The sequence below is a fragment of the Rhinatrema bivittatum genome, chromosome 9 (genome assembly GCF_901001135.1).
Source record: "Rhinatrema bivittatum chromosome 9, aRhiBiv1.1, whole genome shotgun sequence".
Lineage (NCBI taxonomy): Eukaryota > Metazoa > Chordata > Amphibia > Gymnophiona > Rhinatrematidae > Rhinatrema > Rhinatrema bivittatum.
The window spans coordinates 54,213,377-54,236,091 of record NC_042623.1 but is presented as its reverse complement, the minus strand read 5'-3'; the positions used below and the strand labels follow the sequence as shown (position 1 = coordinate 54,236,091).

Below are 22,715 nucleotides of genomic sequence, written 5' to 3'. Positions count from 1 at the left end.
CCCAGCCAGCTATTTCAGAGATTATCTTAAGCCAATGTAGTATGAATATCTTTTATTTGATAAATTTAGGTATTTCTTGCATTTATTTATTTATTTTTTTGCAGTCTCTTTCCAAAAATCACAGAAAACATATATTCATCACTGTGACATGATTTCTGAAACATATATTTTGCAAAGCAAAGTTTAATATTTAAAAGTATGATGTCAAGTTATAAGATTTTATAGGATTGTTCTGTGAAAGGGTTGTGGTGGGGACATAATGATAGTTGAGTTTAATTATAAAAACTCAGGGGGAGTCTATGAGCCTAAAAATGAATTGAGGGTGCCCAAGGCCGAAGGATCTAGGGAAATGGATCCCAAATCTGTTTTAGGGGACCCCTGCCACTCGTGTTTTCAGGATACTGCAGTGAATAAGCTTATGCAGAAGATAGGTAGGGGCTGCCTCATGACTCGCTGGCCCTGTGTTGATCTTTTGTTTCTTCAGCTATTGTGGCTGCCATTGAAGAAAGATCGACAACATTGTAGCCCAAGGAGCATAAAACGGAAGAGAGACAGAAAGAGGGAGAGGGAAGGGCACTGTCTCTTGACAGAGGTCAAAAGGGGAGCCAAAGAAGGGACTGCTGCTGTGCAGTAGATTGGGGGAGGGCAAAAAACGAGAGGGAGCTGAACGCTGTATACAGCCCATATGTTCCCCCCCTCACCTACACAGAGCACACAAGAACCCAAGAACAAATGGATTACAGTGGGACCTCAAGTGACAGAAGTACGAAATACCTTCTCTGTAGTAAATAATGAAGAAGCTCTAGCAATAGAGACTGAAGTGGTATCTGAAAAGAAAGAAGAAACCCAATGCATGCAGAAATTCTATAATAAAATCAATAACCATAAGATAAAGCTCTTAGTGCTGGGTGACTCTATAATCAGAGGCACTAACATGGGAACTCTCTTTGAGGGAAACCCTAAAGTTAAAAGCTTTCTGGAATCATCTACCAGTAGAAATGCTATTCAAATAGTCAATGTGATGAAAGAAGAAAGCAAAGACTTTGAAGTTGATATTATCATCCATCTGGGAACCAACAACCTTGCTAGAAACAGCATCCAAGTGGTACAAAGAGATTTCCAGTCTCTGGCGAAGCAGATTATACACATGGCGAAGACTATTGCCTTTTCAGAAGTGTTACCTGTTCATGGAAAGGGGAAATAGAGGCTAAGCCATATAAAGAACTTCAATGCATGGCCCAAAACTTGGTGTAATGATCAAAATTTTGGATATATTGGAGGCTGGGGCCATTTATGGAACAGTAAAAGGCTCTATGTTAAAGATGGCTTATATCTGTCTGTGTCAGGAAAAAAGATCCTAAGAGTTAAATTCAAATCCTATGCCATAAGACATTTAAACTAGACGGGAGTGGTAGAAGGACATTGGGATGTCACCCCCTAATACAAATACATAGGAAATGGGTGCAGGAGATAACAAAAGGCAGCCAAATAAGGCACAAAACAAGTACAAGAGAAGCAGAAACCTGAAAGACAAAAGCTGGAAGACTATGAGCACAAATGCTTGTAGTCTGGGCAACAAAATCCCAGACCTGCAAGCCCTAATGGTGGAGGCAGACTTGGACATTGTTGCTGTTAAGGAGACATGGTTCACAGATTCTCATGATTGGGAACAGCCATACCGGGCTATAACATGTTAAGGAAGAACAGAGAGGACAGAAAAGGGGGAGGAGTAGCTCTTTATGTCAAAAACAATATCCAAGCAACTGAACTGCAAGGAAGATGGGAGTAGAGAAGAAGCATTATGGGCTGTCCTATAAAAAGATGATGGTGCATCCATTTTTATGGAAGTGATTTACAGGCCTCCGACTCAAATGGAAGAACTAGACAGAGATCTGGTTGAAGACATCCAAAAGGTGGGAAAGAAGGGAGAAGTGTTGATTGTTGGAGATTTTAATCTGCCAGATGTAGACTGGAGTATCCTTTCTGCGGAATCTACCAGAAGTAGAGGGATAGTGGATGCCCTGCAAGGGGCTCTGATCAAACAAATAGTAATGGAACCCAAGAGGGAGGGAGTTAAACTTGACCTAGAGCACACTAACTGGGATGATGTCTCTAATGTCTGAGTGTATGCTCATCTCAGCACCAATGATCATCAAACGGTATGGTTTGATATTACAAATAGGATCCGGAGAAGTCACACACAGACCCAAGTTTTGAACTTCAAAAATACAGACTTTGTGGAAATGGGGACGTATGTGGAGGCTGAACTTGAAGACTGGGAGGAAATGAGAGAGGTGGAACAGTGGTCCAAACTAAAAGGAGCAATTACTAAGGCAACTAATCTATATGTTAGAAAAGTAAACAAAAGCAAGATAAATAAGAAACCGATCTGGTTCTCAAAGGAGGTGGCTGATAAAATAAAAGTAAAAAGAACAGCGTTCAAGAAATATAAAAGATTCCAAAAAGAGCTACACAAGGAAGAATATCTGGTGAAACTGAGGGAGATGAAGAAAGCAATCAATAAAGCAAAAAGTCAGGTGTAAGAAAGGATTGGTAAAGAGTGGGGACAAATCATTTTTCAGAAATATCAGAGAAAGGAAAAAGCTCCAAAGTGGTATAGTGAACTTGAAAGGTGATAGGGGTCAATGTGTGGACAGAGACAAAGAAAAGGAAGAAAAATTAAACAATTACTTTAGTTCTGTGTGTTCACTAAAGAAGATCCTAGAGAGGGACCATCTCTAATAAACAAGACATCGGAGGGGGGTGAGTAGATGAAACTCTGTTTACAGAAGAGAATGTATGGGAAGAGCTAGGAAATCTGAAAGTAGACAAAGCCATGGGGCCTGATGAGATTCATCCCAGGATACTGAGAGAGCTCAGAGATGTGCTAGCGGGTCCGCTGCAAGACCTGTTCAATAGATCCCTGGAAACGGGAGTGGTGCCGCAAGATTTAGAAGAAAAGTAGTGGTCTTGCTTCACAAGAGTGGGAGCAGAGAGGAGGCTGGAAACTACAGGCCGGTTAGCCTCACCTCAGTGGTGAGAAAATTAATGGAGACTCTGCTGAAGGAAAGGGATAGTAAACTATCTACAATCCAGTGGGTTGCTCTACTTGAGGCAGCATGGATTTAGGGGAAGGTCTTGTCAGACAGACTGATTTTTTTGATTGGGTGACTAAAGAATTGGATTGAGGAAGAGCGCTCAATGTGATCTACTTGGATTTCAGCAAAGCTTTTGATACCGTCCCGCACAGGAGGCTTATGAATAAAATGAGAAGCTTGGGAGTAAGCAGAAAGGTATTGGAGTGGATTACAAACTGGTTGATGGATAGAAGGCAGCATGTGATGGTAAATGGAACCTACTGGGAAGAGAGAATGGTGTTAAGCAGAGTGCCACAAGGATTGGAGTTGGAACCAGTTCAATATCTTTGTGAGCGACATTGCGGAAGAGATAGAAGGTAAAGTTTGTCTATTTGTGGATGATACTAAGATCTGCAACAGAGTGGACATGCCCGGAAGGAGTAGAGAGAATGAGATGTGATTTAAGGAAGCTTGAACGGTGGTTGAAGACATGACAACTGGGATTCAATGCCAAGAAGTGCAGAGTCATGCATCTGGGGTATGGTAATCCAAAATAGATGTATGTGATTGGGGGGGGGGAGGGGAGGGGTTGAAGGACTGTTGTGCATGGAGCAAGAGAGGGACCTTGGGGTGATAGTGTCTAGTGATCTGAAGATGGCGAAGCAATGTGACAAGGCGATAGCTAAAGCCAGAAGAATGCTGGGCTACATAGAGAGAGGAATAACCAGTAAGAAAAAGGAGGTGATAATGCTATTGTACAAGTCCTTGGTGAGGCCTCACCTGGAGTATTATGTTCAGTTCTGGAGACTGTATCTTGAAAGGGACAGAGACAGGATGGAGGCTGTCCAGAGGATGACAAAAATGATGGGAGGTCTCCATCAAATGACTGATGAGGAGAGGTTGAAGGACCTAAATATGAATATCCTGGTGGAGAGGAGGTGCAGGGGAGATATGATACAGACCTTCAGATACCTGAAAGGTCTTAATGATGCACAATCTGCAAACCTTCTCCATTGAAAAGAAATTAGTAGAACTAGGGATCATGAAATGAAATTCCAGGGAGGAAGACTCAGAACTAACATCAGGAAATATTTCTTCACGGAGTGGGTGGTAGATGCCTGGAATGCCCTTCCAGAGGAGGTGGTGAAGACAAAAGCAGTGAAAGATTTCAAAGGGGCATGGGATAAACACTGTGGATCCCTAGGGACTAAAGGATGGAAATGAAGAGGGAAGTGCATGGGGGTAACTTGTTGTATGGCGGTTGCTACCCTTGGCTGGTGGGCCTTCATGCTGTTGCTGCAGCTCCAATATTGCTCTTTGCTTTAACAGTAAGGGAATCTGACTTGTGCGCCTACCATGTGACAGGGAACGACCAATGGCACCGGTAGCCCCTGTGACATAGTAAGGGCAAAGGCTATCAGCGCCATTTTGAATACTGGTAGCCGACGGCCCAAGTGCAGGAGATCACTCTCGGACCCCCGCTGGACCACCAGGGACTGTTGGCAAGTCTTGGAGGGGTGGGGGTCAGGAGGGTTGGGGGTTGTAGTTAGGTGTTTTTTTTTTTTAATATTCGCTCCATAAGACGCATAGACATTTTCCCCCCACTTTTGGGGGGAAAAAAGTGTCTTATGGAGCGAAAAATACGGTAATTAGCATCTACAGTAATTTCTTCAACAGGCATAATTCATTTGTCACTTAAATGTGCACTTTATTATTTGTATTAATGGATTGGAGACAAAGATTAGAAGGCGTCTTTATTTAGATTTAAACATAATGAAAGAGATGATTTCTCACCTAGAATAAAAGAAGCAAAGTGTCCAGTTAGGTGTTAAGACTAAAATTGAAACAGTGTGTTTCATTGTGACTTGAACAGCCTGAGAAGGATGCACAAACAGAAGATGTGACATTATCAAAGTGGAGAAAAACTTTGTGGGCTTGACTGATGATTTAAAATCAAATCATTTAGAAAAATCATTTTAGATTGTCAGATGTCTGGAGATGAAAAATTGTGATAATTTGACTTTGAATAATACCTTTCATCCCAATTAGATACACACACTTACACACACACACACTTACACACACACACTTACACACACACACTTACACACACTCACACACACACTTACACACACACTTACACACACTTACACACTTACACACTTTATATGCCAAATATACATGCAGCAACCTCTGGGTTACATAACCCAGCAGCACATGTCTGGATTAAGGGAGATTTCAATGATGATTTTGTTCAATTAGAATTGGATAGATTGAGGAGGGGGAAATAAGGGGGCCAATGTCCTGTGTTAATGGTAATGCAAGCATTAATTTGTGTTAAATGACTATGTAACAGAAATAGTTAATGTATATCAACAGTGCTGTTAATACGTGTAAACTAGCTTGCATTAATGTTAATGCAAAATCTAGGCTTATGAAGTAATGAGATGCAAAAGTATGCAAGAAAGCTCTTTACCTATTAGCACAGTGAAAAATAATGTATTAAAAGGTGCAAAATATAATGCAGGCACATTAATGCAAAAAAAACTAAGTATATGTGAGGTTTGTACAACCTCACATATAACCTCACTTCAACGACTGTTGTTTTTGCGCTTATACAATTTTGTATATAACCAGTGTACATACCAATTGTTCCTCCACTCCCTGTACATATCTTATCCTTATGTGTCTCTGTTTCACCCTCCCCCTGCCCCCTCCCTTGTCCACCCACCATCCCTCCCTCCCCAAGTTATTTAGTTACTTGCTCTGTTACTGCGTTTATGTTGCATACTGTTTTTTGTAAAGGCATTGCCTATATATCTATTGGTTGTAAGTTACTTGTAAACCGGCACGATGTGCAAACGGTTGTCGGTATATAAAATCACTTAAATAAATAAATAAATAAAATAAATAAAATACCTCCAGGAGGAGTAATTAAGTTTTGCTTTACTGTTTGTACTAATGCTCATACTTTACTGTTTATATTTTTGTGTGTTTTATGTGCATGTCTAACATTAGCCTTTAAATATGTGTAACGGTTTAGTGTATTGGCCCCAGATTTCCTTTCCAAGTCACATAGAAGGAGTAGGAAATAATGCAAAGCAGTAGGGAAGACATTCCCTGCTAAGTATCTAATGGATAATAAAAATTGGGCGAGGCACAAAAACCACTTTTTTCCTCATTAGATTGCCGCATGACCATCAAGCTTCAGAGATTTTTGCCATTAAACACCATAGAGGTCTACAGGGTGGGTGCTTCCAATAGATGAACCAGGCCGTCTCCTAGATTGGCAGATATTTTGGGGCAGGAAATTCCTGCCAGTGAGAGGCTTGGAGCTGTGGTCGAGCTCACCCTGCTTGCAGCTGAAGAAGAGGAAGAGTCCTGAGGACTCTGACAGAGCCCACTCTGCCAGTGATATAGGGAGAAGAGGTAGCTCCGGTGGCTGGGGCCACTGGCGAAGTCCATCCTGCCGGTGGCTGACGAATGCAGGAGGAGATCTGGAGCTGCTGCATTAGGAGAAAAGAGAGAGAGAGAACGGGAAGTGAACACTGGGTAAGCGTGGAAGGGTGGAGAGAGAGAGATAGTACTGGGTGGGTTGGGAGGTAGAGAGATATAGAAGGTGTTGGTGGAGAGAGGGACACTGCAGAGAGGGTGGTAGGGTAGAGAGAGTGAGATGGTATTGAGTGGGTAGAGGGTGGAGAAAGAGCGGGTGCTGAGCATTTGGCAGGGTGTATAGAGAGCTTTGCAGCTCTGTGGCGTGGAGAGAGAGAGGATACTGGCAATGTGGAAAGAGGGCAAAGAGATTAGGGTGATGCTGGTATGCTAGGCATGGCGTGGAGGGGTGGGGAGGGAATAATGTTGGGAGGAGAGAAGAGATGTTAGGCAGGGATAGAGAGAGAAGAAATGCTGGGCACTTTGGGCAGAGAGGGCAAAGAGGAGGAGATCCTGGGCGGATGGTGAGAGAAGAGGTTAAAGGGGGATGCAATGCAAGAGCCAATGGTGCCAAGAGGAGACCTGTTTTGGAGCAGCCAACAGTACGTCAGTCTCAGGGACAGGGGGCAACGGCATAAGACTAAAGGTTCACCTAGGGTGCCTAATACCCTTGCACCAGCCCCGGAGGTCTTCCCCCACATGTGAGGATTTTCTGCCATGTCATCGACCTAAAACGTTTAGGGGTCCATATTCAACGGCATTTAGCTGGATAACTTATGAGCTCTCCTGCTCAATGCCGACTTTTGAATATTTCTGCCACTTATCCAGCTAAATGCCATTCCGGGGCAGAGTTAATTTAGTTGAATAAGTTATCCGGCTAACTCTGGTCGGGCTACAAAGCAGTCTTAAAGTTAGACAGATAAACTTATCCGGCTAACTTTAAGGTAGGCGGATATGGTTCAGTGATGCGGCTGCGCCACTGAATATCCTACCAAAGTTAGCTGGATACGTTTATTCGGTTAACTTTGCTGGTTGGACAGCGGCTGGAAATGGACTCTAGTTGCCTACCTGTAATCTTTTTGAACTTGCTTCCGTTTCTCAGTTGAAGCTGGCGTGAGAGATGGAGGCTGCTGCTGATCCTGACCCAGTACCAGTTTCTTAAAACAAAATTACCGCTGATTTTAGTATCACAGTGTTTACTGTGGCGTGAGGTATAGATGGAAAAAAGGGAGGCGAGTAGACAAATTAGCAAAATGAGGTTTTTGAGGAGGCAGTAATGTGAATATCTGTTAATGTTACTTTACTTTGACAGCAAACTAGAAAATTTCTGTTAATATAACAGTGCTTATGTGAACAGATCCTAGTGGATGGGGACACATTGTCCCATGTAGGTTTCTCCAGAGCTGATACATTATCTTTGTAGGGGGGGGGTTTGTGGCTTTTAAATTACAGCAGTTTTTCTTTTACTGCCATGTTTACTGCTGCAGCTTCCAAGTAGTAGGCTGGTCAGTGTGGCTTCCATTGTTTTCACAATGTAATGTAATTCAGATATAAGACTGGAGGATTTCTATGCTCTCGCTCTATTGTAATTGAATACTTAAGAATTAATCTTTTCTATGTAAAATCAACATATACCTTATTTAGGTTGTGTAATCCAACATTTTAAATGATTGAAAACACTGGGACCGAATATATTTGATGTTTCCACTTCTGAAATATTGGATTTGATTGCATTCTAATGTTGCAAGCCTGACTTGTACATATAGGTTGGAATTTCTTCAAGCAATAATCCTTTCAATACGGTTATTTACTTTTTAAAAGCCTGTATGCCTACCCCGTCTGTAATAAGGCAAGCTTCTGCAGAATCCAGACTTGATCTGTATGGATGTTCACAGCAAATACTACCTATCTACAGACTTATTGTGTTGACTGCACATTCACAGGCGGCATGTGATTTGCTTCGAAGAATAATCCGCATCCTGTATCTCAGCAAGAGACTTCAAGGACAACTACAGGGAGGAAGCAGGGAGATAACAAAAGCTGCTCAGAGTCTCAATGAACTTGGTAAGTCAGTGCTCTCTCTTTATAAGTTGACATCTTTATTGATATTTAACCTGAGTGAGGTAATTTGATTTTATCTTACCCACTGAAGATACAGAGGAGGAGGGTGGAGAAGGATTGTTTAAAATCATAGAATGAGCTTCAATAAAAGATTCCCCAACAAGCAGAAACAGAGTGTTGTTTTGTAGGCTGCTATTGGGGAAAATAAAGCTATCAGAAGTATACCATCTGTAATGCATCCTTTGCTTTTTACGTCTGTTTAAATGAAGTATTAAGACTGGCCAGTGGCAACACTGTAGATTCTTTTTTTTTTTCCCCAAATAAATTGTTTTGCAGATTTTAATGGAGTCTAATGATGCTCGTAAAGGAGGAACAAGGGATTCATTTAATCAAATATATCCAAACTCTGTTTTTACGCTCCCAGTCTGCACCCTGAGTTGGTAACCTTCGGTTAGTATCTAAGATTGAGACAGAGAGTGGGAGGGTGCTGGTGGGAAAAATCACACTGGCTATTCCAGGTTCTACACGTCTTTGCGAACATTTAGGAGAGCAAGTTTTCCTTGACCCAAACAAAAAGACGCATTTTAAATCTAAGTAGTTGTTCGTTTTAGTTTTTGCTTGCTATGTGAACTTTTGAGCCATTCTCCCTGAGTGTAGTAAGTGCTACTTAACTGTAAAATATCATGGGGACATCTAATTAAATTTGCATATTTCTGAGGCCTTATATAAAGAGATGATTGTTAAGTCCTGGAATGAAATGAATTGTAAAAATAAATATTGCATAACGCTGCTAAGATGTTTGTTTATGAGTAGAACTCCGTTAATTTCTCCGGCAGTTCATCCATCTGGTCCTCTTCTCCTGTAAAATAATGAAAAGCAATACATAACAATGGTTTTGGTTGAATGTTACTTTGAGGTTGGAAATATGATTGTATATTGTGTTAGCTTTGTATTATAGGTTGACCTTTTTCCCAGTGAGAATGAGGGACAACAGGGCTATTCTGTTTGTTAGGGTATATGGTATTTTGTGTTGCTTGTTGTATTTTTATCTTTGATGTAAATATCTTTGGGTTTATATTTGTGAAGTAAGGTGGAATATTAGAATGAAATAAAATATTACTTTATATAAGATAGATGTGTGCTTAAATATCATGCAAGTTTACACAGAATTGACCTTGGGTCGGTACTATTTATTAGATTATGTAATTATACTGTATATCTGTGCTGTAAATTTTGCTTATGTAATGCCCTTGAGGAAAATTGTTTTTAGGCTGAACTAGAATTATTGCTTACTAAATTATCCCTGATATCTTGCTAAAACAAAGACATTTATGAAAGAAGGCAATGTGGAAAAACAAGATGGGATGCAGCTGGTGAAAAAAGGACAAAGTAAGTTGTCATATATCTAAGGCAGTGATGGGAAAGAAATTAGAAGAGGTAGGAAGTCTGACTTAGACGATGAAGGAAATATATGTTGATGGGTCGAAGTTACAGGAGTATAAAAGTCCAAGAAAGTATGTGTTTTGAAGAGTAATAGAGGCTTGTTGCCTGTACAAGCCTGTCAAACATGACAGGACACAAATACCTCGCTTCCCTTGCCACTCCCCCCTCCCCCCTGAACTCGCCTCGTTCCCAGGACTTGTGATCCCTTAGACCCTCACAGCCCCCTCACAGCACTATGATTTGATTTCACTTCCCCAGCAGGACCCGCACATGTAAATGTAAATTTGTTTTGGTATACCAATTTTCCATAAAATCAAAATGATGTACAATAAAATCTAATTATTAAAATAACAAGGTTAAATACCGCCATATGGCTACATGTGCCTCAACGAAATCTTAGATCTGCTAGCAAAGGCCTCTTAACGATTCCCTCAGTTCAGATCAGCCCACCTTACCCAAGTCACAGCAAGAGCTCTCTCTCTAGCCGGTCCTAAAATTTGGAACTCCCTTCCACCTCAGTTACGCCTACAATCTGACCTAAAACTATTTAGAAAAAACATGAAAGCATGGCTAATCACCAAGGCTTATCAGGATTCAGATTAATCCCCTATTGAGTCACTCACGCTTAGCTGAGAACTTTTGGTGGAGTGGTTTACTCTAACTGTAAGGCATATGCTTCAATTCTTCCTTGGAGAACTTTTTGATATGTAAACATGAAGCAGTGGTTTGTTCCATCTTAGAGGCCTACTTTTATCTCTTTAATTATCTTCTATTATTTTTATTGCTATGAATTAAATTGTAATTCTTGATTTTATTATTTTTAACCTTTTATCTTTATTTGACTTTTATTCAGTCTGTAATTATGTAAACTGTTGTGATGGTATTTCCGAACAACTGTATAAAAAAACCTAATAAATAAATAAACAATACCTAAATTATATGCAGCAAAGCCATGATGCTTCTGCTCCACTGGCAGTGATGGATAAGAGAGTGTGATTTACTCTGACATGTGGACTGCTTGCAGTTCTGTGTGCTGGTTTAACACACAACAAAGCTGAGAGCCCCGAATGCCTTTTATATTCTAGTAATGCTAACTCCAGTACCATATGCATGCTTTAACTATACTGTCTCTGCCTTTTACATGGCAGTCAGTCCTGTATATACTAAATGGTGTTTGTATTCTAAATTTCTAGTAAGAATAAATATTATACTAACTTGAATAGTAGGCCCTGGTAATTTTGGTAAGTGCACAAGAACCAAACTGAATATAAGAAATGACTTAAGAAAAATATATCAAACACTGCTGTACAAGTGAAATATCAGAGTAGGCCATTATAAGACTAGACCGAGCCAAAACAACATGAGAAGTGGCCATGGTGCTGTGCCATATAGTAATATTTATGTCTGTGAGATTATTGGGGGAAGAATACAAGAAATACTTGAAAATCTACCAATTCATTTACCAGATGATAATCATCAAACTATGGGATGAAATGTTTTCTCCATCTCCTAAGGTCGACATTTCCCTGCCCTCTTAATAGGTCCTGAGGACTAAATCTATAGTCTTATGTGGTAATGTACAGAAATTTAGGATCATTTTGTGATTAATAGAGATCTTAGTTTTCAAGTTGACTTTGAAATCTTACATTGGGAGTATTATTCCAGAGTGAATATCATTAGCTTTTTTGTGAATCCTGTAAAGTTTCTTCATTATTGCAGGGGAAGGAAGGATATAGGAATATTAAGATCATATTGTTTCAACTCATAAGTTGCAACTGTGTAAGAGCGTAATTTACTTCTTATGATTGCTATCCTTTTTTTCATGAGGACTACATGAGATATTAATTTTGTGGGGATTTTTTACCCTCCAAATTAAATAGTGGCAGTTAGCACTTGAAGTAGGATGCTGGATTCTACCCATAGTGGAGACCAATGATCAGTATAATATTTTTCTGACCTTTTACTGACCTTTATTTTTGTTCTTCTTGTCATATGTTTTACCTCTACCCTATCAAAATAATTATTTTTGCAGTCAAAAGCAGAAAACTCATTATCTATGTATCTGGTGTTCCTTTTTGTTAACTTCCTTTTAGTGATGCAGAAGCAGGCTGCACTTCAAAAAGAGATTTTGAGGCCCAAGATGGCGGCTTGAAGAAGCCATGCTAATCCAGCTCTTGGCTGTTGTTTGTTTTCCTGCTATCTGTTTCTTAGTTTCCTTACCTTGATGGTAAGGAAACTCAAGGGAAGGGTTAGGGAAACTTCTGCATCTCGGAGCTCCCTCCTGAGTCATCAGATGTCCATTAATGGATTCATGTAACCTGTTGATCAGATGAGGCCTTCACAGGCGTTGAAGTAAGAGGGTTTGGCTCCTAGCTTTGGGGCGGACGTCTTACTCAGCCTGGGCCTCAGGACTACTCTCTTGCAACTGGAACGAAGTGGCGAATCTCCTAACATTGGGAATACCCCTTCTCTCGTGATGTCTATACTCGCTGCAAGACTTGGGTGAGGAGAGCTGCTCTATGCCGGCGAGCAAGGAGATTTTCAGAAAGTCCATCCCTGTGCAAGAGCATGACCAGAGGAGTGTTGCAGCAGTGGCAGAAATTATATCTGTTGTTGTCTTTGCTCAAGCGGAGGGGATGGAGGCAGACTTAACATCGGGGCTCGAGGGTTTGGTGGGCCCCTGTTTCTCCTTTCTGACTCTATCGGTGGTTGTCTCTCCCTTGGAGAAGTCTGAGACAGTCACCCTCGATGCTGTTTGGTTGGCAATTGCCTCTCTCCACCAAATTGTTTTCTCTTTTGAACCCTTCTTCAATCAAGTACAAGGACAATTTCAGCTTCGGGAGACTGCTTTGGCGGCCAAGGCCAAGGAAATGACCTGTTACTGGTGAGTTAAGCCAGTTGGTGACAGTTCAATCCTCCCTAATACAGAATAAAATAATAGTTGGAAAGAAGATGGAACATTTCTTGAACTAAATGAGGCATCTGTACCTAAGGTTCATTAATTTTCCTAGGATGCGTACTGATCCTCCTTTGGCGTTATTTAAAAAGTATTTGACCGAAGTGCTTAAGATAATTGAAAATGTGATTCCCCCTGTTAGCAAAATTTACTACTTGCCTGCAGGGAGGTTGACACGCCAAGATCCTGGATTTTCCTCTGGAGACCTGCCTATAGAATCTTTGAAGTTGACATCTTTTTTGGAACACTTAGGGGAAGTAATAGTATCACGGGTCTCGCTTTTGGTTTCCTTTGTATTTGATTAGGCTAAGGATTCTATTTTACCTTTATATTTTTGTAACAATGATGCTGCTTTCGTGGGGGGGCCAAATTAGGGTTTATTCTGATTTGTGTAAAGAGACACGAGCGATGTAAGAAATTTCTGGAAATGCACCAGTAGATTTTATCACTTGCCACTTTTTTTGTGGTTCTTTTACCTTGTATATGTTATTGTCAAATTTCAACAAGCTACTTATACTTTTTTGAGTCCTCACATTTACATTTTTCTTTCTTGATTCTAAAATTTAGATGGTGGAAGGGAGTATGTGTATTGAGTAATTGATGTTATAGGTGGGTTTAAGTATAGAAACAGGTTTATTTTTGTTGGCTTTACATGTAAATTTATCCTTATTATATTCTACTTGCGATTACCATACCCTCAATGACTTTTTCATTCTTGGCCCACCCCTGTAGTGGGCTAATTGAAGACAAATGTTAGAACACTGTTTCCTTTTTCCTTTTTTTTTTTGTGTGTTTTGTCATTTTGTCTTCTATTCCTGTGATCAGTGTATGCTTGCATTACAAATAAAAAGTTTAAAAAAAAAGTGATTTTGATAACTGCTAAATCAATGATTTTTTCAGATAATTCTTAATAGAAGGTCCTTATTCTCTTTGGGGCAGATTTTCAAAAGGTTACGTGCGTCGGGCCTATTTTCAAAAGGCCTGGCGACATGCAAAAAGCCCCGGGACGTGTGTAAGTCCCGGGGCTTGCAAAATGGGGCAGGGTGGGGTAGTCCGCAGGGCGGGGCGGGACCAGAGGCTCCCAGCACAGCGGCCATTTGCCACTGTGCATCTTTGTCAATTTTTTGACATTATTTGTCAATGTATATGTATGTCAGTCATGTGTAATTCCAATTAATATTGTTCTTGTAGTAGCCCCTGAGGCAGCTCCTGCGAGAGTGAAACTCGGCCAGAGTCATGCTAACACCAATAAAAGAATCCCTGATTATACCGATCACTACTGTTTGTCCTGCTTTCCAGCATTATTGATCGGCTTCCGATTTGTTTCTTGGGTCCCACCATCAAATGTTAAACTGCAAATCTATATCATCACAATTTAAATGGATCTTCTGTCACAAAAAATATTTAAAAAAACTAATTTAAAACCGAAATCCAATCTCTCTTCTTATTGAAATGAAGAAACTTTCTATCCCATAAGCAACTAGAAACAAAATTCTCAACTACTTACTGAACGCAGTCTCCATACTGATTAATTTCCAAGCTTCTGAGACACTGCACATGTGTATTTCCACTGTTATATATTTCAAACATAGAAATGATGGCAGAAGAAGTCCAAATGGCCCATTCAGTCTGCCCAGCAAGCTTTCACACTTATTTTTCTCATACTTATCTGTTACTCTGACCGCTGAGGTCAGGGCTCTTATTGGTATCTTTTTGGTTCTAATTTCCTTCCACTGCCGCCATTGATGTAGAGAGCAGTGCTGGAGCTGCATCAAAGTGAAGTATCAAGCCTAATTGGTTAGGGGTAGTAACCGCCGCAATAAGCAAGCTACTCCCATGCCTATTTGTGAATGCAAATTCTTTTTCCCACATTTCCTCTTGCTGTTGAAGCATAGAGTAATGTTGGAGTCTCATTAACCGTGTGTATGTTTATTGAATAAGGGTATTAATCACCAGGTAGTAGCTGACATTCCCGCAAGCCCACCCCCATGCCTCTTCTTTTCATTCACATCCTCAAGACTTTATGGATCCATAGTGTGTATCCCACGCCCCTTTGAAATCCTTCACAGTTTTGGTCTTCACCACTTCCTCCGGAAGGGCGTTCCAGGCATCCACCACCCTCTCTGTGAAGAAATACTTCCTGACATTGGTTCTAAGTCTTCCTCCCTGGAGTTTTAAATTGTGATCCCTAGTTCTGCTGATTTTTTTTTTTTTTACAATGGAAAAGGTTTATCGTTGACTTTGGATCATTAAAACCTTTCAAGTATCTGAAAGTCTGTATCATATCACCCCTGTTCCTCCTTTCCTCCGGGGTATACATATTTAAGTTCTTCAATCTCTCCTCATAAGTCATTTGTTGAAGACCATCCACCTTTTTGGTCGCCCTTCTCTGGACTGCCTCCATCCTGTTTCTGTGCCTTCGGAGATACGGTCTCCAGATCTGAGCACAGTACTCCAGGTGAGGCCTCACCAAGGACCTATACAAGGGGATAATCACTTCCCTTTTCTTACTCTATATTCCTCTCTATATGCAGCCCAGCATTCTTCTGGCTTTAGCTAACTAACCAATCACAACACTGTTCCCCAGTCCTCAGTCCTATGACCTAAAGTAACACTGGCTAATCTATTTCCCGATTCAATCCATTAGGGCTAAGGGTATCCCACTCAAAGATGATACGTTGTTCTTTATACTTCACGGAGCAAGAAAGTAGATTCCCCCAAATTTTCAACCAAAGTAGTTTAAAGACAAATCATGGAGAGAGAAGTTAGTACATATGAAACAAATCAAGATAAACAGGTTTTCAGGCCCATACATCCCCTTCCATAATTGTTATGAAGCTGACATCTACTCAAGTGCCCCAGTACTTCTGCTCTCAAGGAGACATTCCAGAAAGTAAACCTATGATTTGGCATCCCTTTAATGTCGTTTTCTCAAAAATCATAAGATATGTTACATCTAATACTGATATAATGAGATAAAGCAAGCTCCATCATTTGAGTATATTCAAAGCACAAACGACCCCTTGTTTTATGCTTTTTGCTTGTTCTTGCATGTTTGCTTTGTAAACAGGAAGTGTTTAATATTTTTATTGCTCGTAATGATTATATATTAGTGGGATTTTTTATTTTTTACCTTTATTATTTATTGTTTCTCGAATATTTGAAATGCAAATTGTATTTTATTTCTTTTCAATGCTTTTATTTCTATGTAAACTGATGTGTTAACGATCGTCGGTATAAAAAAGCAATTAATAAATAAACGGGGAGGAGCAGCAGGTGTGGGGACTTGGGAGCAAGCTCCATTATTCTCGCTGCTATAGTCGGATGTTAAATGGAGGAGAAGGTCTTGCCTGGCAACCAAATGGGATAGACTGCACTAGGCCGCAGCTATTCTCTTGTAACATTCTCCAAGCAGCTCTCATGACCCTCAGGTTGGCGACCACTATTTTAGGAAACCTTGGTTCTGTGCCAGAAACAAAGAAGCATGTCTTGCGGTACTAAGAGGCGAAATGGCTATTTAATGATAAGGTCTTTTGGGATTTGGCTTTTAAAAGTAACAATGGAATTTGTTAATAGAAACTACAGTTTCATTTTGGATCACAGCATCTTATTTGACAGGACTGACAATCAGAATTGAATGATGAGATGGCTACTGGTGCCAAATTCCAGATGTCAGTACTTAGGTTATGAAAATTACATATGATGAGGCATTGCAGAAAATGAAGAAACTATTTTTATCTGTATAACAGGTGTTATTTTCTAAGAAATGAAGGCGTTTTCAGAATTAAGAACAAATGAACACGTTTTGAGGCAAAAAAAGAAAATGCAAATTGGTATCAAAATCTTCCTCCCAAAATTAGATTCTTACAGCAGAAAGGACACAAAGCACTGGTTGTTAATGTTTCAACCTTGTGCTAATTAAGCTGTTTTTTTTTCAGTGTCCTGCCATGTGCTACATACTTTTTTGTGTAATTGCATGATAACCTAACTTAAATATGGCTCTTACATTTTTTATGTGCACAAGTAGGACCAAACAGGGTTGTAATGATGTACGCCATGCAGTACACAGGTTTTCCAAAGGCTTTCTTCACCTCCAGGTATTATTTTTAAGAAAAGATGGATTGGGGGGTGGGGGGAAGAGAATTGGGAGGGAGTGTATGTGTACTTCAGCTGCCGGTGGGTGAATGTATGTGTATTGGAGCATGGGGGCAAGTATATGTTTACACTGGCTGTTCTATTTCTGTGTTGATTTTCAATCTGTGTATTTGTAGAAAGGTCCTGTATTGTGGAATTCTCATCTCACAGCTGTACTCCATATTGAAAGGGTTCCCAAACCTTACAAAAAGCATTGAAGGACCCATTTGTTCAAGGCTTCATTTGACCTCTCAGCCTAAGGTTTCCTATTGTGCTTGTATTCCATCTGTACTATGTATACTCCAGTGAACCCTGGGCCTACAGTCAGATTCAGTTTGACTGTTTATCATCTTGTTCTTGTTTGTAAACCATGTTGATTTTTTATGTATGTAACAGTGTACCCCGCTCCAAACCTCGGAGGAGTGGGCAATAAAAACTTTAAATAATACATTTCCTACTCATGGAGTTTTAGATGCATATTTTCCTGGCTGTATAATTTCAAGCAGCTAGGAATATTATGCGCATAAACTATGCATGCACACGTGAAAAAGGACATGGATGAACATACTCTTACCGTGCACAAGGCATTCTCATACTGCTTAAGAAGATAAGATCTGCTATGCTGATCTATCAAGTCCAGCATCCTTTTTCTGATAGTGGCCAGTCTGGGTCACAAGTACCTGGCAGATCCCAAGAAGTAGATCTGTTTCTTGATACTTGCTGGGGATACCAAGACTGATTGTTAAAGGCTCTCTCTGGACTCAACCCCCTCTCCCTAGCAACAAAGGGTGAAGAGCATAGCAAGGACACTTCCCCCTTACCACTCACCATAGAAAAATAATAATCAAATTTTGGTGTTACCTCAGTAACAGCAGCACAAACTCCTTCCATTACCAGGAGCATTGTGTAATAATTAAGATCCCTGCAAAAAATGTACTCAGAATCTATAGCAAACCTGCTGTACCATAGCACATAAACTACCAGACTGAAATAGTAACAATCCTACCTAAAAAAGGAATATTGCAAATAGCACACCAGGTCCTAAAACACCAATACACCTCCTATTAGGGAAACAGAACAAGTCAGGCTTCTATAGATCCCTACAAAAAAATCTACAAGCTAGTGTAATACTTCACCTCAATCACATATGCAGAACACAGACAGACCCTCATCAAATACAGAATAAAGAAGCCATAAAGTAGAAATACAAACATGAAGCCAAAAACTGAACTGGAAACCACAAGCAAGACTCTGTATGCAGTACAAAAATGGAAAAACAGAAATATCACTATTCCTTATAAAACATCAAACAAAATCAAGAAATATAAAACATCAATCCTATAGTCAAACCATATTAATAAAAAAAATAAATATTTCAAAACAGCTAACAAATAGCTGAAATAATAAAGGCAAAAAGAACAGCATTCAAGAAGTATAAAGGATCCCAAAAATAGGTACACAGGAAAGAATATCTGATGAAACTGATGGAGACGAAGAAAGAAATCAGGAAAGCAAAAGGTTAAACAGAGGATAGGATTGCTAAAGATGTAAAGTGAAGTGACAAAACATTTTTCAGATGTATCAAAGAAAGAAGGGAGGTCTAAAGTGGTATAGTGAAATTGAAAAGTGACAAGGAGCAACTTGTGGAGAGAGATGAAGAAAAGACAAAATATTAGACAAATACTTCAGTTTGGTATTCACAAATGAAAACCTGGGAGAAGGACTGTTGCTGGTTGAGAAGACCGAAGATGGGGGTGAGGTAGATGAAACTCTATTTACAGAAGAGAATGTATGGGAAGAGCTAGGAAAACTGAAACTGGACAAGGCCTTGGGGCCAGGTAAGACACAACCCAGGATACTGAGAGAGCTCAGAGATGTACTGGCAGGTCTGCAGTGTTCAATAGATCCCTGGAAATTGGAATGGTGCTGTGTGACTGGAGAGAAAAGCTGTGGTAGTCCCGCTTCACAAGAATGGTAGCAGAGAGGAAGCTGGAAACTACAGGCTGACTAGCTTCACTTCAGTGGTGAGAAAATTAATGGAGACACTGTTGAAGGAAGGGATAGTGAACTATCTACAACCCGGTGGGTTGCTGGACCCGAGGCAGCATGGATTCATCAGGGGAAAGTCCTGTTAGACAAATCGGATTGATTTTGTTGATTGGGTGACTACAGAATTGGATCAAGGAAGAGTGCTTGATGTCATTTACTTGGATTTCAGCAAAGCTTTTGATGTGGCACTACTTAGGAGGCTCATGAATAAAATCAGAAGCTTGGGACTTGGCGCCTAGGTGATGGAGTGGTCTACAAACTGGTTGACTGACAGGAAACTGTGTAATGGTAAACGGAACATACTATGAAGAGAGAACCATGCTAAGTGGAGTGCCACAGGGATCGGTTTTGGTACCGGTTCTGTTTCTTTGTGAGCGATATTGTGGAAGGGATAGAAGGTAAAGTTTGTCTGTTTGCAGATGATACTAAGATCTGCAACAATGTGGATATGCTTGAAAGAGTAGAGAGAATGGAAAGTGATGTAAGAAAGCTTGAAGAGTTGTTGAAGGCTTGGCAGCTTGGCTTCAGTGCCAATAAGTGCAGAGTTGTGCATCTGGGGTATGGTAATCCAAAAGAGCTGTATGTGATGAGGGATGAAAGACTAATGTGCACAGATTGGGAGAGGGACCTTGTGATAGCGTCAGATGATCTGAAGGCAGCGAATCAATGTGACAGGACGATAGCCAAAGCAAGAAGAATGCTGGGCTGCATAGTGAGAGAAATAACCAGCTCTCCTCTGCTCTTGTACAGGTCATTGTTGAGGACTCATCTGCAATACAATGTTCAGTTCTGGACACCTTATCTCAAAAAGGATAGAGATAGGACAGAAGCGGTTCAGAGAAGGGCAACTAAAATGATGTGGGGTCTGAATCAGAAGTCTTCTGAGGAGAGGCTGAAGGATCTGAATATGAATATCCCTGAAGAGAGGAGATGCAGGGGAGAAATGTACAGACCTTCAGATACCTGAAAGGTTTTAATGATGCATGTTCCTTGAACCTTTTCCAGAGGAAAGCAATATGAAACTTCAGGAGGGACGAATCAGAACCATCAGGAAATATTTCTTCACTGAGAGGGTGGTGGATGCCTGGAATGCCTTTCCCAGAAGAGGTGGTGAAAACAAAATCAGCGGGATTACTACCGTTAACCAATTGCATGAGTTTGACGCAAATGCAGCATTGCTCTCTGCTTTGTCGGCAGGGGAAAAAAAAGGGAATTGGATTCAGATGACAAACAACACTGGACCCTGACTTTTACAGTCCAGGGTACTGGTATGCAGACATTAGGGATAAAGCACAAGAGTACTTCTAAAGCCAAGTCCAAAAGCAAAGCATGTTCAAGCAGCAGCATTTTATGAATTATCAGGAAGGGTGCTCATCCTGTAAAAATGTTGCTAGCAGTAATTTTGTTATGGGTTTTTACAGTTGCTTGGTTTTGATTTTTAATTTTACTACCCTTAACATAAGGCTTGGGGGTAGCTTGCTCACAGCAGCAGTTACTACTCTTAACAGAAACATGGTGTAACCTGTGTGGCGCAGCAGTTACTACCATAAGAAGCTTGCTGGGCAGACTGAGGGACCATTTGGTCTTTTTCTGCCTTCATTACTATGTTACTATGTAACATCCAATAATTAAAAGCTTATATAAATATATTTAAAAATGTACCAAACACTAATAAAATATTTCAGCAGACACATCAAATAACCAATAATTAAAACTATTGAGGAAGAAAAAGTCTCCCACTCTTCAAACCTGGGGTGCACTCGCTGATGCATCTTATTTATTTACGAAAATTTAATTCCGCCCCCTCATCAGATATACTGTTCAAGGCAGATTAGAACATAGTAAAACAATTCTACATACACAATAAAACACTATTATTAAAAATAAAATAAAAAATCAAATAAAGCATAATCAGGAACACAATCTAATCAAAAGCCTCACTGAACAAAAGTGCCTTTAACACCTTCCTAAAACATTTATAATCTGATTGTAGCTACAAACTCGCTGGAAGACCATTCCAAAGGGAGGGGACCACAATAGAAAAAAGCCCATAGACGAGTATGCTGTAATCGTGCACTGGAAACCGCCAGAACGCAGAGCAATTGCTGGCCCGCAGTCTGTAAAGACCATTGTGGTTGATATAAAAAGACAAATTTTTCAAGTAACTTGAGCCATTACCATAGATAATGATACATCCTGCTTAGAATGTTTGTACTTCAACATAGGCTGCAATGGCTCCAGGGATTGAAGCCACTTTAACTTGGATACAGGGCAGCTAGTGGAACTCAGCCCTGCGGCTTTGGTTTGAGCAGACGCGGGAGTTTTTGATGAGCTCCTGCTCAACTCTTTTCCTGGAGAGGCAGACTCTGGAGAGATTTACACAATTCATTGATGCAAAGTGCCCTGCATCTCTGCGAGCGTAGGGAAATCTGTCCATAGACATAGCAGTTCTTCTGGTCATGTTCAGGACTGAGGCACTAGTAACAGTTTATTCCTGTTGGTAAAGGATATAATTTTCCCACAAATTCAACTTTTGAAATCGCTCATGGTAGTTGATTTCTTCTTCTATCTGGACATTGTGGAAGAAAAGTTTTTATTTTTTGGTAGCACTGAAAAGTGCTGCTGTTGGGGCTGCAGAAACAGTAAGGCAACCAAATAAGATAGTGAAGGGAAAAAATCAAGTTAAAAAGATTTTAAGGATTTTTACAGAAAAATTAGATGACAAAGTTCACATTCGTGCAGTGCTCAGACAACAAATGACTGAAGAGACTTACAAAGCAAGGCCCATGCAGGAAATCATGCTCATGCTAATTACAACTCAAAGCTCTACTAGCTTGGAGAAATGAGGCCATTCAGTACCACCAAGTGATGTTGCCCACATATAATGGCTAATTCAACTTGCTTTTCAAAAGAAAAAAATTCAGTAGAACATTCTGAAACTAGAACTAATTTGCTTGCATAGATATAACGTTAAGAACATGCCATACTGGGTCAGACCAAGGGTCCATCAAGCCCAGCATCCTGTTTCCAACAGTGGCCAATCCAGCCTACAAGTACCTGACAAGTACCCAAAAACTAAGTCTATCCCATGCTACTGATGCTAGTAATAGCAGTGGCTATTTTCTAAGTCAACTTGATTAATAGCAGGTTATGGACTTCTCCTCCAAGAACTTAAACAAACCTTTTTTAAACCCAGCTATACTAACTGCACTAACCACTTCCCCTGGCAACAAATTCCAGAGTTTAATTGTGCGTTGAGTGAAAAAGAACTTTCTCCGATTAGTTTTAAATGTGCTACATGCTAATTTCATGGAGTGTCCCCTAATCCTTCTAATATCTGACAGAGTAAATAGCCTTTTCACATTTACCCATTCTAGACCTCTCATGATTTTAAACACCTCTATCATATCCCCCCTCAGCCATCTCTTCTCCAAGCTGAACGGTCCTAACCTCTTTAGTCTTTCCTCAGAGGGGAGCTGTTCCATCCCCTTTATCATTTTGGTCGCCCTTCTCTGTACCTTCCCCATCGCAACTATATCTTTCTTGAGATGCAGTGACCAGAA

At 40.3% G+C, this 22,715-nt stretch overlaps 1 protein-coding gene across 1 annotated transcript in view; it reads left to right on the top strand.

Annotated features, from left to right (window-relative positions):
* COG5 (component of oligomeric golgi complex 5) overlaps window positions 1–22,715 on the top strand; it is a 585,636-nt gene that overhangs the window by 68,267 nt on the left and 494,654 nt on the right. The window contains 1 exon segment of the mRNA XM_029617284.1: window positions 8,453–8,573. Coding sequence (XP_029473144.1) covers window positions 8,453–8,573 — 121 coding nt within the window.